Genomic DNA, 17,763 nt, shown 5'->3' with positions numbered 1-17,763 from the left:
ATCTTTGGATCCTCGCTGTCTTCAGGGGATGTCCCGGAGGACTGGAGAATAGCCAATGTTGTTCCTCTGTTTAAGAAGGGTAGCAAGGATAATCCCGGGAACTACAGGCCGATGAGCCTTACTTCAGTGGTAGGGAAATTACTGGAGAGAATTCTTCGAGACAGGATCTACTCCCATTTGGAAGCAAATGGACGTATTAGTGAGAAGCAGCACGGTTTTGTGAAGGGGAGGTCGTGTCTCACTAACTTGATAGAGTTTTTTGAGGTGGTCATTAAGATGATTGATGCAGGCAGGGCAGTGGATGTTGTCTATATGGACTTCAGTAAGGCTTTTGACAAGGTCCCTCATGGTAGACTAGTACAAAAGGTGAAGTCACACGGGATCAGGGGTGAGCTGGCAAGGTGGATACAGAACTGGCTAGGCCATAGAAGGCAGAGAGTAGCAATGGAAGGATGCTTTTCTCATTGGAGGGCTGTGACCAGTGGTGTTCCACAGGGATCAGTGCTGGGACCTTTGCTCTTTGTAGTATATATAAATGATTTGGAGGAAAATGTAACTGGTCTGATTAGTAAGTTTGCAGACGACACAAAGGTTGGTGGAATTGCGGATAGCGATGAGGACTGTCGGAGGATACAGCAGGATTTAGATTGTCTGGAGACTTGGGCGGAGAGATGGCAGATGGAGTTTAATCCGGACAAATGTGAGGTAATGCATTTTGGAAGGACTAACGCAGGTAGGGAATATACAGTGAATGGTAGAACCCTCAAGAGTATTGAAAGTCAAAGAGATCTAGGAGTACAGGTCCACAGGTCATTGAAAGGGGCAACACAGGTGGAGAAGATAGTCAAGAAGGCATACGGCATGCTTGCCTTCATTGGCCGGGGCATTGAGTATAAGAATTGGCAAGTCATGTTGCAGCTATATAGAACCTTAGTTAGGCCACACTTGGAGTATAGTGTTCAATTCTGGTCACCACACTACCAGAAGGATGTGGAGGCTTTAGAGAGGGTGCAGAAGAGATTTACCAGAATGTTGCCTGGTATGGAGGGCATTAGCTATGAGGAGCGGTTGAATAAACTCGGTTTGTTCTCACTGGAACGAAGGAGGTTGAGGGGAGACCTGATAGAGGTATACAAAATTATGAGGGGCATAGACAGAGTGGATAGTCAGAGGCTTTTCCCCAGGGTAGAGGGGTCAATTACTAGGGGGCATAGGTTTAAGGTGAGAGGGGCAAGGTTTAGAGTAGATGTACGAGGCAAGTTTTTTACGCAGAGGGTAGTGGGTGCCTGGAACTCGCGACCGGAGGAGGTGGTGGAAGCAGGGACGATAGTGACATTTAAGGGGCATCTTGACAAATACATGAATAGGATGGGAATAGAAGGATAGGGACCCAGGAAGTGTAGAAGATTGTAGTTTAGTCGGGGGTTGGTAGGGGGAGGAAAGAGGGGGGATTGGTTATTGCTTGTTTGGGTTTGGTGGCGTGGAAGGGTTGAAATATTGTAAACTATTGTACCCATATAAACATAAAGATGTTATTTTGAAAAGCTGTCAATAAAAATATTTTTTTAAAAACGGTATTTCTGATATTCACATTTCATTAATTATTCTTTCTACGTAACTCACTCCAGTTCTAGTGCACATAGATAACAATTTGCAACTCCAAGCTGTGGCTGGCATGGTCCTTAACTGTTCCACACACTAGAATCACTTCTTACTGGCCCCCAACATTTCCAGATGCCATTCACTTATCCCATGTCCACCAATCCTGATTCCAGAACCAGGACTATGGGCTAGATTTTCACCCTCAAGGTGGATGTCGACAGTTGGGATATTTCTTGGCTTAGCATGCTCACTTCAAGAGAAGGTGCCTGCAAAGGTTGGATTTTCATACTGAGAGAAGGGTGAGAACAGGAGTCAAGCCCACTGTTCCCTGAAAGAGTTTGGGCTTTTTAAAAGACTTGCCTTGGTGCTTTGGTGGACTTCGTACCAGTTATAATAAAAGGTCCTATAGCCCTCATACCCCCTCACCCTCCCCATGCTCCATCCATGCCACTTTGAGCCCTCCACCCACCCTCCAGACTCTCTCAGTCCACCATGTCAAACTATGACACTTTTATGCCCATTCATCCACTATGAAGCCTGCATAGAACCAATGGACCCCACAGTGACAACAGGAGATGTTAAAAAAGCCTTCTTAAAAACGTATTCATTAAAAATTGTTTTCAGTACAGCCAAATTAAAGTGCAAATTATCCAGACCTTTTAAAGTGTAATAACAGAAACTGAAAGCTCTTTAAACCTCCATACCTTGTGTAAATAAGCACTGAATTTGACAGAAGAGATCACAGACACAGAACTGTCAATTAAAGAGTGTTTTCCCTAGCATACAGTTGTTTTAGCACTTTAACAGATATGTAGGCTCTCAGCTAAGCTTCATTATGCATTCTTGGCTGCAAAAAGCTCCTTGAAAAGCTGGCCCAACTCCATTAGGATTGCAGAGGATGAGGATATAACTATCCCCATAATGGAGCCAGCTAGATTGGTTGGTTTAGGGCTAGTTGGGTTGCAAGCCCGCACCCCTGAATGACATTGCTGGAAATTGGAAAGCTTGAAAATAGGGTCAGGAATCCCAGGATTGGGTCCCAGCCACCATTTCCACCCCTTCATGGTGTCTCCCCGACTCCATGAAAATCCAGCCCTATATTCCCAGTGTAATTGCCTTCCATTTACTCCCTCGACTTTCACGTGCCTCCTATCTACATGCAACTTTCTGTACCACTTCCTCTGTACTTTGGGACTTAAAAAGCTAAGATTGAGTACATATACTTAATTATTCCCAAAGTAATTTCATTATGGAATTTAAACCTGAAAATGCTAAGACTGCTGTCAGAATTCTGTGTAATATGAACACAATTTGACTTCCTTAATTACAAACTGTGGTAATATATTACAAGTTACATGGCATAATCATTGTAACCCGTGAGAATTTCTTTTTAAAGAGGTAAGAGTTTCAAAACTTACTTTGTTAGTACAAAATACAAGATTGGAAAGTGAGGAACAATAAACATAGGTGTTCAAGTTATTCCCTTGTAATTTTAGTTATGTGAAAACAACAGACCACAATCCGTCACGATAGATCTTGTGCACCTCCTCCACAATAGTCCTCAATACCGGGGCCACGCAAGGATGTGTGCTCAGTCCTGTATTGTACTCCCTATACACACACGACTGTGTGGCAAGATTCAACTCCAATTCAATCTATAAGTTTGCAAATGATACGACTGTGGTGGGTCGTATCTCAAACGACGACAAATCAGACTACAGAAGGAAGATAGATCACTAGGTTGCATGGTGTACCGAAAGCAACCTCTCACTAAATGTTGGAAAGAACAAAGAACTGATCATTGACTTCAGGAAGCGTAGTGCAACCCCCCTCCCACATCAATGGCTCTGATGTGGAGATGGTCGATAGCTTTAAGTTCCTGGGAGTCATCATCACCAACAGTCTGTCCTGGTCCATTCACTTTGATGCAACAGTCAAGAAAGCCCAAACCCGTCTCTACTTCCTACGGAAGCTAAAGAAATTTGGCATGCCAGCATCAACTCTCACAAACTTCTACAGATGTGCCATAGAGGGCATCCTATCCGGCTGCATTACAGCTTGGTATGGCAACTGCTCGGCCCAAGATTGCAAGAAACTGCAGAGTGTGGTGAAAGCCCAACGCATCACACAAGCTTGCCAAAATCCCATTGATTCTGTCAACACCTCCCGCTGCCTCAGGAAGGCAGACAGCATTGTTTTGTCAGAACCCCTCACACCCAGGCTTTGCCCTCTTCCAGGCCCTTCCATCAGGCAGAAGATACAGAAGTCTGAAGACCCGCACATCCAGCCATAGGAACAGCTTCCTCCCCACAGCTACTAGACTCCTCAACGACTCGCCCTTGGAATGATCTGTTCCCTGTAAGAACACTATTCACAAAGTCCTATGCTGCTCTTGATTGGCCCTTGTTCCACACTGTAACCAATCACTATTTGTTGATTATCCATTTGTCATTGTACTCTGTTGATTATTCTTCTGTCTACTATGCACGTACTGTCTACTATGCGCGTACTGTGTATGTTCCCTTGGCTGCAAAAAATATTTTTCACTGTACTTCAGTACATGTGACAATAAATATCAATCAATCAACCAATCATCCTGTTCCCAACATTCATTATGGTTTTAGTACCTTCACAGGTGAAATTCGTGTTGGACTCCGGCCACGTCTCGGAGAGCAGACAGGGCTGACTCTTCCAGATACTATATCCTGCAGATATTCCACTTCATCTTTGTAATAATTCCTTTCTTCCTCCAAAGTCTTTACAAATTTATCCAGCCGAGACGGCGATGAGTCCCCTTTCAGAATTCCATGCTGTGTTCGCATTCTTTCCAATTCCATCACTATTTCTCGCTCTGAAGATTATTGAAAGCATAGCAGTACAAGATTAACCAAGACATAAGCTTAGATCTCGACAAGATAATTGCAGGCTATCGTATCTAATTAATACTTCAGACTTTTTCAAAAAAGATTAATTATTTTAAAATCAAATAGCTTCAATATGAATACGAATACATTTTTGTATTCACGTTCATACCGGGTGAATAGAATGTTCACAGTACAAATATGCTGATCTCCAGTCTACCATCCCATGCATACCTGGTGACCAAATATGGTGCAAATGTCCCAATAAAATCTCACCTTATCCTCCTGCAACCTCTTTCCTCAAAACTATTACAAGATTATTTGTAGAAAAATGGTTGAGGGTGGGGTGGGTGCAGTGCCATGCCCCAACCCAGAATCCCAGTTTAGCTCCTGACCATGAAGTAACATTCAGTAAGCAGTCTGCAGGAAAGGATCCAACAACTCAAGGCTTCATTTTCTTTCTCCCTCCCAAGCTTGATGACAGACCCCGTCCTTCTGTACCAGATAGAATGCTTGCCCCTTCAGGCTCAAAGTTTTGAAGACTGCATTGGGACTAGTGAAATATTTGAGGATTTTCTACAGGGACTGTCAAGTGTGAGGACGCCCATATTTTCCTTGAGGTATCCATTGATTACTATCTCTAGCTTTTGTATGAAGCTGCAGTCAAAGGGAAAATTATTGTTCAGTTTCCACGAGCACATTTCTTATCAGTAAAGGAATGATTGTGAAGGAGCTCAATATATTAGAGACTACTACTTGGTCAACATCAGCAACTTGTGACATCCTCCTTCAGGGGCTGTTTAGCACAGGGCTAAATCGCTGGCTTTGAAAGCAGACTAAGGCAGGCCAGCAGCACGGTTCAATTCCCGTAACAGCCTCCCCGAACAGGCGCCAGAATGTGGCGACTCGGGGCTTTTCACAGTAACTTCATTTGAAGCCTACTTGTGACAATAAGCGATTTTCATTTCATTTCATTTCAACAAACAAGAACTCTAAATTTGGCAACATGTATTACAACATGAGGAATACTGGGTAAAGATTCTGCACTGTGGGTAGTATAACCTCCTTCCATCACCTGGCCTCTTCCCAAAATCTTTTCCGTGAATTGTCCAAAGCATAATTGTGCAAGATTAAAATCCCCACCTATAATTAATAGAAGTTTGGGTAGTTATTTAAACCCTCACCTCCAACTAGTGTGTCTAACCAGGATTAGGAATGTTTAAAGTAATCAAAAGACTCTCCATGCAAAAGAACCTGACCATATAAACATGTACAGTGTCTGTCCACTGGGCCCTTCTCACAGTCCTACACTGGGAACAGAATAGATTTATGATAAAATATGATCACCACCCATTTTCTTACATTAAAAAAGCTTGGACCATTGCCTCACTCATGAATCTGTAAGTAGAAAGCCTTATTCTTTGAACTTATCTTCTTTAAAAAGGTTGCCTTGAGCGTTTGGGGCTCAAACCAAACTAGGGGCTGGTTTAGCACAGTGGGCTAAACAGCTGGCTTGTAATGCAGAACAAGACCAGCAGCGTGGGTTCAATTCCCATACCAGCCTCCCCGAACAGGCGCCGGAATGTGGCGACTAGGGGCTTTTCACAGTAACTTAATTGAAGACTACTTGTGACAATAAGCAATTATTATTATTTAATTAACTTAAATGCTTCATAATTTTAAGCATCGACTAGATTTTAGATCTCCTTCACCTTTATTGAAACAAGGCATTGCTTGGAGTTCTTTCGTTTTCACCCTCTTGAATAAAGCCATTCATGAAGAAAAACAAAAATAAAAACCATTTGCAGTAAACTCAGACCTTTCATCTCCATCTCATTTGTTCCCTCCCTCACATTTAATACCTAAGACAATTAAAGTCTTCTTTCCCTGTTAAAGTCTTCTTTCCCTGTTAAGTCTCTGAATGGAAACTAGGTGGTTGCTACAGCGAGTTAACTGGTCTCTATCAGACAGCCACTAAACCCTCTTAGGTACTTTAAAATAAGGTTATATTTTGTTTTGGTTGCCTGCTCTTGGATTTTTAAGTCTAATTGTTTTTTCAGGACAAGAGATAAAGGGCTGGATTCTCTGCTGGGATTCTCCATTGCGCCGGCAAGCATGCACACCTGGCATTTCCTGACCGCATGGGACTGCCCACTGGCCGACTGGCAGGGCACCCACTGTTCCACCATGCCAGTACTTGGATTGTCTGTACCCATAACGGAGCAGCTCCGGCTACTGCTCAACTGTCCCACTGACCACCCATGACCCCCACTGACCGTGGTGGCCTTTGGGCGCAGAGGTGAGGCCATTGCTAATACAATTGCAATTGTAGTAAAATGAGCACTTCACAGCTCCCAAGTGGATTCCTATAGGTATACATGACATGTCACAGGTGAGAATTACTGCCGAGCATCCCAACCAGACGTCAGAGGCTTTAACACCACAGAGGCAGAAGACAACATTGAAACACCCAAGAGCTGGGCATCAGCACTGGGGACATGCCCATACCAGACAGCAAGTGTGGGCACCAGTGAGGGATCCAATGCCCGGTCCAGGTAACATTACCAGGGGCTGTCTTGGGGTACAAGCTCTGGTATCTGGGGGCTCCCGCTGCGCGGGGGAGCACTTGCAGGGCTTGTTGGACGGCAGCCTGAGGGATGGCAGGGGCTGTGATGTCGGGAGCCATGGGGACGGGAGGGTACCGGGCTGGAGGCCATCGCCTATTGAATGTCCCTCACCCTTGTCAACTCATTACAGATGTTACATGGGATGGATGGTACCATGAACCCACGCTGAAGCTGCGCACGCAGTGCTGCTGGCAGGCCAGGCTGCCAGGCGCCACAGAAGGCCATGACAATAGCATTGACAGAGTCTCGAGGCGGCGGCCCTGGGCCAGAGGGCCCCAGTTCACTCACCGGCAGAACATGCCCTGCCATGCCACCTTGTTCCGGATGCTGACCCCAAGACGCACGTTGTCAGGGATGAAGGTGCTGGTGGCCACTGTCGTCACCCGGTAGGGAGGCTTCAGGTCAGCCTCCAGTGCCTCTTCCCCCAGATCGGTGTCCGTAGTACCCTGAGGGTCATCTTGGACTGTGCTCAGGATGCCCCTGCGACATCTGGTTCTGCTCCCCCCAATGTCTGCACCACCATGCTGTTGATGCCCTCAGCGATGCCCCTAGGTGACCAGGCTATGCTCTGCAGCACCTTGCCAATGTCCACCTGCGTCTGGGACACAGTCCTCAGCGACTGGGACATGCTCTGGAGCGCCTCAGCTATGTCGACCTGAGACTGGGACAAGCTCTGGAGCACCTCAGAAAGGTCCACTTGCGTCAGGGACATAATAATAATAATCTTTATTAGTGTCACAAGTCGGCTTACATTAACACTGCAATGATGTTACTGTGAAAATCTCCTAGTCGGTAAAATCCGGCATGTCCCCCAGCAACTGGGACATGCTGCTGAGGCACTCAACCACTAACTGGGCAATTCCTTGGACATTACTGGTCATGTTGATGTCGTGCTCCATGCTCTCCACTGCGATCGCCACCCTAGCAGTGTCTGCCTCAGTGCCATGCATTACCACTGCCATCTCCTGTGCCCATAGCCTTTGGGACTCCAATCGGCTGTGGACCTGCTGGAGTGTCGCTGACATTCCCCTCTGAATATCATGGTCGCACCCTATCGACTGTATCAGCTCTAGGTAAACCTGGTCCAGAGGCTCAGCATCTGACTGGGGCCCATCTGGGTCCTTGGGATCCTACAGACCTCCGACTGCTGTCTCGCCTGGATGTTCCTGCCTCCATCTGATGTACATCAATACCTGTGTGGTGCTCACCAGAACGTATCCCAAAGCCTGTCCACTACTTTCGCCCACCAAGGTGTGTGTATCTCTGCGCTATTGGAGGGTGGGGATGATAGCTGTGTAGCGACTTTGATGGTGGCATCCTCGGAGCTCTCCTCTGTATTCTCGTGTGAGGCATGAGTGGGGGGGAAATCACCCTGGAGGGGCCGGTGCCATCAGATGGAAATCCTGTGATAGAATGGATGTGATCAGTACGGGCCAGGATCAACATGCTGGCATGTACAACTCACATGTGATCGGTCTTCTGGTGGGGGCAGTGGTTACCCACCTCTGCGACGCAGGCCAATCTCGACGTCGGTGACCGTTCCGTCCCTGGTCACCCCTTCAACCTCCAGGACCTGTTTCTTGATGGGGGTAAGGACTCTGATACCCAGCACCTTGTCGCCCGACTGGGCCCTCTTCTGTCTGTTATGGGCCAGTGGGGACAGAGGGCATCGTGAGCCGTACATATTATGCACTAGGGTGGGGGGCACGCATGGGGAGGTTGGGGGGCATGGGTGAACACCACAGCTGGGCATGGGTGGGGCGGGACATCGCATGGTGCTGAGTGGGTGGTGCCAGGCACATGGATATCAGGGACTTATAACGGTGGCAGGCAGGACCGGTGCCTGAGACAGGCGGGACTGATGCCTGGGACAGGTGGGACCGGTGGCAGGGGCCGATGCCAACTTACCCGTGTGACCCAGTGGAGGTGATTTAGCTTCTTGCGGCACACGCTCCCCGCACTGATGGCCGCTGCCACTTCCTCCCAGGTGGCACTGGCTGCCCTGTGGCTGACCTGTCGAGCCTCATGGGGGTATAGGATATCCCATTGCGACTCTACTGCATCCAGCAAGGAGGCCGGGTTGGCATCCCCGAATCTTGGAGCTGGTCTCCTTGGTAGCATGGCTGCTAGCTGTGTGGGCATCCCTCTGCGGGATTATCTATTTTCAACTCTGTAATATTACTCGACTTCCACCCTGCGTCATCTCATTTGCTGCTGAAATCCTCATCCATGCCTTTGTTACTTCTCAACTTAACTACATTGCAATGTTCTCCTGGCTGACCTCTCGTGTTCTATCCCAAAATAAACCTGTGCTCATCCAAATTTATGTCACCCACATCCCAACTTGCACCATCTCATTCACCCATCATCCTTGTTCTTACTGGCCTACGTAGGCTTCCGGTTAAGCTACAACTCAATTCAAAAATTCTCAGCCTTGTTTTCAAATGTCTCCAAAGTCAACCCCATCCTCAGCTCTGCGACCTACTCCAGCCCAAAAAGCCTTTGAGATCTTATCACTTTTCAATTCTGCATCTTGCGCACCACCAATTTTAATTGCTCCACCATTGGTGGCCCTACCCACAGTCTCCAAGGCTCTAAAACTGAAGATTTCCCACAGTAAACCTCCCTTTCTCTCAGCCTCTTTCCTCCATTTAAAAAGCTTGCTGCTTCAACCAAACGTTTGTTCATCGCTCACGATGTTGCCTTCTGTGTCTTGGTGTCAAGTTTTTAAATCACACTTGACAAACACCAGGGCACAGTTTGCGACATTAAATGCGTTATATAAATACAAGTTGCTGTTATATCACCTGCATTTGTCAGATACTGAGCATATTTATTAAACTACTAATAAAAATGTTAACTTAAGAGGGTTAGCAATTATAGCATTCATTTTAGCCACAGTAAGACCAGTCGTTTTGAGATACTAAATGCATTTTATGACACATAGATCAAGTTCATAAACAACAAATTTCATGCTACTAGAGGGACAGGAATAATTACACTGTCATCTTTTAAACCAGCAAAGTTAATTTAAGTTCACATCATTTCTATATGCATTTAAAACACTAACAAAGGAATTCCAGTATAAATGAATTCGATAAAAAGAAAAAACTCGCATTTAGTGGCTATAGGAATGTTGAAAGCAATCAATGGCCCAGATGTGTGTCTCTGGGTCAGGTTCGCAGAGTCAGGAGATTTCCTGGCCCAGTGAACCCAACTTTAAAAATTGCCGCATGCGGGTGGGATTTTCAGTTGCAGGGCATTTGGGCTGAAAAGCAAGTTGGGGCAGGTGACCCGGAACTAATGCACATGCATCTGGGTACGGAGGCGGGCTGGGCGCAAGCATGCCTCTGTGCCATGGCACTGTGTTTAATTAAATAAAATAAAACAAAAAAAATCCCTACAGCACTCACTCCTCGCAAACACTTCCTTTGCCCCATCCATCCCAACCTAGGTCCCGCTACTCAGTACCCGTACCATCTTAGCTAACCCATGCCTCTCTACCCACCCAGTTTCCCTCTTACCTATTTCAACTCATGTCAACGCATGCACCTCACCCACCACCATTTTCCCATAGCCCTCCATGTAACTCACTTAATATCAATGGACAGTTCCTTGACAGCTTTGACACTTCCTGGACAGCTGGCAGCTTGACAACGCTTTTAAAGTTTCTTGACAGCTATCCAGTTTCTTGACAGCTGGACAACTCATTTACAGCTCGACAGTTCCAATGCGTTTGTAAGTAAAAAATACATAATCATGTTCACTTTTAGCAATCCCAAAGGTGCCTTACCCCTCCAAAAGGTGTGCTAGGAGCCTATCCAAAGGGGTACTTAACCTCTACAAAGGGATACACTGGCTATTTTAAGAAATACACCAAGTTCAAACATCCTCTTACCTGTACTAATCTATATTCCCCAGATCCTACACTGTTGTTCTTCAAAAATCCCACATCAGTGGAGGCAGCTGGTGCTTTAAATGACCAGCCACCTCCATGAACTATGTGCGAAACCCAGCTCAACTCTAGCCCTGCCCCAGAAAAGCTTGGAACTGCCGGGTTTGGGGGCAAAACTTTGATATTTCGTCCATTTCTGGGATTTCTCCCATGCCAGAAAAGCTCGTTGTTGTGGTGAAAATCTGGGCCAATGTTTACTATTTCAGGCTTACAGACAGAATTAGAAAAATGATACTTCAGTTTTCATACTAGATCTATGACTACCTGTTGCTAGTTGTTTATCAATTCGTTCAGCCAGCCTCAGCTTTTCCTGTTTTACTTGATTTAACAAATCATTGAGAGATGTATTTTCTTCCACTTTACACTGCAATTCTTCTTGAAGCTTGTTGTTATCAACATGTGTTGCAGTCAATTCCTGGAACAGTATATAATTACACATTCAGAAAAAGAGTTCAATACTTTTCCTAATAATCAATAACAACCATCAAGCATTTCATCACAATATTCATTGGTCTGCTGTAATCACAATTGCTACCAGATAACCATCTTAAAATTAAATTTATATTAAACACATGAGCTGAGGAACTGCCAGTAACTGGCAACATCATGCTCTTTATGCTATTCCTTTAAAGAGAGAAACAAGTATTTGTTACATTGACAGTAGGATGCTGGATTAGTGATGGTAAAGCCATGACTCCCCCCGTCTGTAGTACTTACAAGTACTACTTTCAGCTCTTTCGAACAATAACAAATTGGGCCCAGAATTTGCCTAATTTTACTTATAATCTGCTATTGGTGTTATGAAAACCACATGTACACTCAACAAGAGGTCATCAATATGATTGGTGGCTGGGGTTTTGGCTACTTTTTATAATTGTGAATAATTGTGGTTAAAGTAAAGAATATACCACAAGTGCACATTGACATGTGGGGGTCTTTCAAACATCAGTTGATAAGAATTCAGGACCGGCATGTTCCTATGAGGATGAAGGATAAATATGGCAAGTTTCAGGAACTTTGGGTAACGAGAGATACTGTGAGGCTAGTCAAAAAGAAAAAGGAAGCATTCATAAATGCTAGAAGGCTGGGAACCATATTCCTTGAGGAATATGAAGAAAATAGGAAGGAACTTAAGCAAAGGGTCAGGAGGGTGAAAAGGGTCATGAAAAGTCTTTGGTAAACAGGCTTAAGGAGACTCCAAAGGCTTTTTATTCGTATATAAAGAGCAAGAGGGTAGCCAGGGAAAGGACAGAGGAGGGAATTTATGTGTGGAGCCAGAGGAAATGGGCAAATGTAATGACTTAGGCCAGGCCTTTGAGATTGGCCAATTAGAATAAGAGTTCCCTAATTAGTGGCCCAATCAGGGAACCCCTTTCTGTGTAGATAACAGGGAGTGTCAGATCCTCTGCACTACCGGTGTAGACAGCAGACTGAATGGTCATGGTTGTTCAGCTGTTGGGTTTGTAAATAAAAGGAATTTTGGTATTTTGCATCTGTATTCACCAAAGAAAAGGACTTGATGGATGATGAATTTAAGGAAGGGTGTGTAGATAGTCTGGTTCATGGTGATATCAAAAGGAAGTGTTGGGCATCTTGAAAAACATGAAGGTAGATAAGTCCCTAGGGCCTGATGAGATCGATCCCAGAATACTGAGGGTGACAAGGGAGGAAATTGCTGGGATCTGGACAGAAACCTTTGTATCCCCATTGGCTACAGGTGAGATCCAAGAGGGCTGGAGAATAGCCAATGTTGTTCCTTTGTTTAAGAAGGGTAGCAAGGATAACCCAGAAAGTCTAAGGCCGGTGAGCCTTATATCAGTGGCAGGGAAATTATTGGAGAGCATTCTTTGGGTCAGGATTTATTCTCGTTTGTAAACAAATGGACTTATCAGCGAGAGGCTGCATAGTTTTGTGAAGGGGAGGTCGTGTCTCACTAACTTGATCGAGTTTTTTGGGGAAGTGATGAAGATGATTGATGAAAGAAGGGATTTTGTCTATATAGACTTCACCAAGGCCTTTGGCAAGGTCTCTCATGGCAGACTGGTAGGAAAGGTGAAGTCACACAGGATCAGGGGCGAGCTGACAATATGGGTACAGAACTGGCTCGGTCATAGAAGACAGAGGGTAGAAGTGGAAGGGTGCTTTTCTGAATGGAGGGCTGTGACTAGTGCTGTTCCACAGGGATGAGTGCTGGGACCTTTGCGGTTTGTAGTGTACATAAATAATTTGGAGGAAAATGTATATGGTCTGATTAGCAAATTTGCGGACGACACGAAGATCGGTGGATTTGTGGATAGTGGTGAGGATTGTCAGAGGATACAGAAGGATATAGATCGGTTGGAGACTTGGGTGGAGAAATGGCAGATGGAGTTTAATCTGGACAAATGTGAGGTAATGCATTTTGGAAGGTCCAATACTGATGGGAAGTACACAGTAAATGGCAGAACCCTTAGGAGTCCACAGATCACCGAAAGTGGGCAAGGCAGGTGGACAAGGTAGTCAAGAAGGTATCTGGCAAGCTTCATCGGTTGGGGCATGGAGTATAAAAATTGGCTAGTTATGCTGCAGCTGTACAGAACCTTAGTTAGGCCACACTTGGAATATTGTGTACAATTCTGGTTGCCATACTGCCAGAAAGATGTGGAGGCTTTGGAGAGGGTACAGAGGAGTTTACCTGGATGTTGCCTGGTCTGGAGGTATCAGCTATGAGGAGAGGTTGGATAAATTTGGATTGTTTTCACTGGAACGACGAAGGTTGAGGGAGACCTGACAGAAGTTTACAAAATTATGAGTGGCATGGACAGAGTGGATAGTCAGAAGCTTTTTCCCAGGGTGGAAAAGTCAATTACTAGGGGATATAGGTTTAAGATGCGAGGGGCAAAGTTTAGAGGAGATGTGCGAGGCAAGGCTTTTTACACAGAGGGTGACGAGTGCCTGGGCCTCGATGCTGGGGGAGGTGGTGGAAGCAGGTACACTAGTGACTTTTAAGAGGTATCTTGACAAATACATGAATAGGATGAGGATAGAGGGATATGGACCCCGGAAGTGCAGAAGGTTTTAGTTTAGACAGGCATCGTAATCGGCGCAGGCTTGGAGGGCCAAAGGTCCTGTTCCTGTGCTGTACTGCTCCTTGAATCAATTCATTCACATTACTGAGTACTTTGTACATTGCCAGAGCAGGCCTTGAACAGTTCATAAACGTCAGTAGAACCACTGAGATTGAAATGCTGCTTTAATCGGTGCCTCACCATTAACTCATGTTAAAAAAACAAATAAGCACAAAGAGTTATGACTAACATTTTTTTATATTAGGCTTAAGTAGCACCTACCAGACACATTATTACATGTTCTGCTTTATAGATGGCAGTAAGTGTGACAATATGAAGGATTGAGTTTTGACGAAAAGGAGTGGGCTGAGATGATTCTGGAAAAAAAGCTATTAGCAGCCTGAAGCCATAATTCACAATAGAATGACTGACATAAAGATGAGCAAGATGGAGGACTTGTGAAGGATGCTTGAGGAATTAGGTGTTTAAAAAACGTAGTAATCGCAGATTTGCTCCTAATGCATTGTGCTGAATCAGTTGAGGAAAAGGTTAGATAAGTCATAAGCGGTGGGACTGATGGTACAGAAGGGAGATTTTCAGATTTTTAGGATATTGAGAGGAGTTCCAGCAGCAAGCAGGCATTCTAGTCTGGATGGGATTCAACTAAACCAATTTCCTCACAGGAACATAAAGAGCGCACCGGGAGAATTTAAACTAGTGAGCAAGGGTAGGGGAAATGTTAAGAATATACATGGAGGGATTACATGTATGGAATAATCTAAACTAGGAAGTTAAAAGGGAGGGGGAGAAAGAGACAAACTTTGGGGCAGATGGGCAAGGTTAAGGAGGACAAAGTAAATGATACTAAAGGAATGCATAAGATAAAGAGGGGAGAAGCAATACAGCTGTTTATTAATCACTCCAGAGAGTATTACCCAGACAGCATTACAATATAGACAGGAATGTACATGCAAAGCTGGAAAAGATGAAAGGTGATGATGATAGCCTTGCTACAGATATCCCTAGAGAAGCGAAGCATCCTAGAGGAAGGCAGAACTACTCAACGCTACAGCAGGCCAAATTACTAAAGACAAAAGGTTGTATGTTTACATACAAACATACAAATTCACAGCAGGAGCAGGCCACTCTGCCCCTCAAGTCTGCTCCTCCAAGGCCGATCTGATTGCAACCCCAACTCCACATACCCACCTACTCCAGTAACCTATCAGCCGCTTGCTAATCAAGAATCTATCTTGCACTGCCTTAAAAATGTTCAAAGGTTCTGCTTCACCCTCTTTTGAGAAAAACAGTTCCAAAAACTCACAACCCTCAGAGAAAATAATTGTTCTCAATTCTGCCTCACAGCACCAGGGACCTGGGTTCGATTCCAGCCGTAGGTGATTGTGTAGAGTTTGCATGTTCGCCCGTGTCTGCGTGGGTTTCTCTGGATGCAGTCCAAAGTTGTGCAGGTTAGGTAGATTGGCCATGCCAAATTGCCCCTTAGTGTCCAAAAATGTGCAGGTTAGGTGGGGTTACAAAATAGGGCAGGGGAGAGGGTTCTAGGTGGGGTGCTCCTTCAGAGGGTCGGTGCAGACTCGATGAGCCAAACAACCTCCTTCTGCACTGTAGGTTTCTACGTTCTGTCCTAAATGGGTGACCACGGAAACATTTTATTTTGACCCCTAGTTCTAGATTCTCCTACAAGAGGAAACATCCTTTCCACATCCATCCTGTCATGACCCCTCAGGGTCATGTATGTTTTAATTAAGTCACTTCTTACTCTTCCAACACCAGCAGACACAAGTTTAGACTGTCCAGTAGGAATTGAGTGAGAAAGTCAAAAAGTGAGCTAAATCACATAACTTTATGAATTTAATTTCTAAGCTTGTGTATTAGAAAAATTATTAAAGATTGGTATAATATTTCTCTCATTATACAGTGAGCCAACGATCAGGGAGCAGAAAAAATAGTAGGCTAATCAGTCCAGGGAGCCTGCTCCGCCATTCAAAAAGATCATGGCTAATCTGATTGTAGCCTTCACCTCCTTTTCCTGACTTTAAAATGGAGACTGCGGTTAATTATTTCCTGCCCTTTAATTCTCAAGTGTAATGCCACAAGCAACTGACTAGCACAGTAAACAAATTCTCTCTTTTCTCTTTCAGAGACAACTTGAGGCCACCTATCCAGCACCTACGGTGGATTTTGGTGGAGTAAATATGACAAGATTAATGTTTGTGGCTAAGACAGTCATGATAACCTGAGGAAATTAACAGGAAGACAGACTCAAAGGATGGATGGACTTCATGCAATGGGGGCTTAAAGAAGTGTTAGAGTTTAGTGTCCTTGCTACCAACTGTAGGGAATTAGTAGAAACAGAAATAGTGCTGAGACTTGGAAAGAAGCAACACAAGTCTTTAAAAATGGACAAAAGATGTGCCGGGGTACTACAAAGCTTTTAGAAGCAAATCATACTCCATTTACATTAATGAGAATTAAAGGGAATTGTTGCTAGCATCTCCAATTAATCCTTCCTATGTATAGAAGCACAATATTCAGCTAATTTGAACTGTATATTCAGATCACTGAACACATACGGAACGTTTGTTTGGTCGTACAAAACTGGAGTATTGCTGAAAAAAAAATGTTGCTAAAGTGTTTTACCTTGTACTCATCAGGACAATCGCAAGAATATCAAGTTTTTTCTGACATTGGTGTTCTTGCAATTGTTTTGAGTGCAAGATAAAAACCTTCTACAAATGTCTTCCATCAGGCAGCACGGTGGCACAGTGGGTTAGCCCTGCTGCCTCGCGGCGCCGAGGTCCCAGGTTTGATCCCTGCTCTGGGTCACTGTCCGTATGGTGTTTGCACATTCTCCCCGTGTTTGCGTGGGTTTCGCCTAGGTGGATTGGCCACGTTAAATTGCCCCTTAATTGGAAAAAATGAATTCGGTACTCTTAATTTATTAAAAAAAAAAAAAAATGTCTTCTTTCAGCAATATTCAAATTCAGAATACAAGATTCTCCCCATCCCCCCAAATTACATGGACTTACAGTAAAGGAAGTGACTTACTTTGGTCAGTCTTGCGATTGTTTCTTCAAATCCTTCTAATTCTTTATGCTGCTTCTGGATTTCATTCTGCAAGAATAAAGGTAGATTGCTTCATTTTTAGTAATGCCATTCCCCAAATGCACCATGGAAAATTGGCCAATTCCACACCTTTTTTCTGCCAGTCAGGTGTCAAACAAGCAAATATCAATTCCCCAGTGTCCAAACCAATTTACTGAGTTTGAGAATATGTTGATAACACAAGGTTTCTGCCACCAGAGGTGAAGCAAAGGGAGGGGAGACCAAAATCATAGGCCCAATGGCCTTGGGCCAAGAACGTAGGACCTGGTTGTTAAAGTGAGGGTGGGGGATTCAGGGTGTTGTGTGGTTGAGGTTATGGGAGAATTTATAAACTAAGGTGAAGATTTTGGATTTGATGTATTAAGTGACAAGGAGATAATGGAGGCCATTGGGAATAATGGGTGAACAGGGAAGGATAGAGTTGACTGAGTTTTAGAAGGTGTTTGTAAAGGGTGGAGATGTCCAGGAAGGCATTTGAGGGTGAATCGAACAGCAGCAAAGTATTCAGATAAGGAGTTCAGTGGCAATGAGAACAAGGAAAGGCC

The 17,763-nt window shown here is 44.7% G+C and overlaps 1 protein-coding gene across 4 annotated transcripts in view; it reads right to left on the bottom strand.

Moving 5' to 3' along the window:
• The window catches only part of cep135 (centrosomal protein 135), a 215,817-nt gene that overhangs the window by 111,036 nt on the left and 87,018 nt on the right, over window positions 1–17,763 (bottom strand). For all 4 annotated transcript variants that reach the window (XM_072496794.1, XM_072496792.1, XM_072496793.1 and 1 more), the window contains 3 exons: window positions 17,162–17,227; window positions 11,310–11,460; window positions 4,230–4,453 (listed from right to left, as the gene is read on the bottom strand). In XM_072496794.1, coding sequence (XP_072352895.1) covers window positions 4,230–4,453; window positions 11,310–11,460; window positions 17,162–17,227 — 441 coding nt within the window. The remainder of the gene's footprint in view (window positions 1–4,229; window positions 4,454–11,309; window positions 11,461–17,161; window positions 17,228–17,763) is intronic.

Source organism: Scyliorhinus torazame, chromosome 3 (assembly GCF_047496885.1).
Source record: "Scyliorhinus torazame isolate Kashiwa2021f chromosome 3, sScyTor2.1, whole genome shotgun sequence".
Taxonomy (NCBI): Eukaryota; Metazoa; Chordata; class Chondrichthyes; order Carcharhiniformes; family Scyliorhinidae; genus Scyliorhinus; species Scyliorhinus torazame.
The sequence above is the reverse complement of the archived record's forward strand: the minus strand, read 5'-3'. Positions and strand labels throughout refer to the sequence as shown.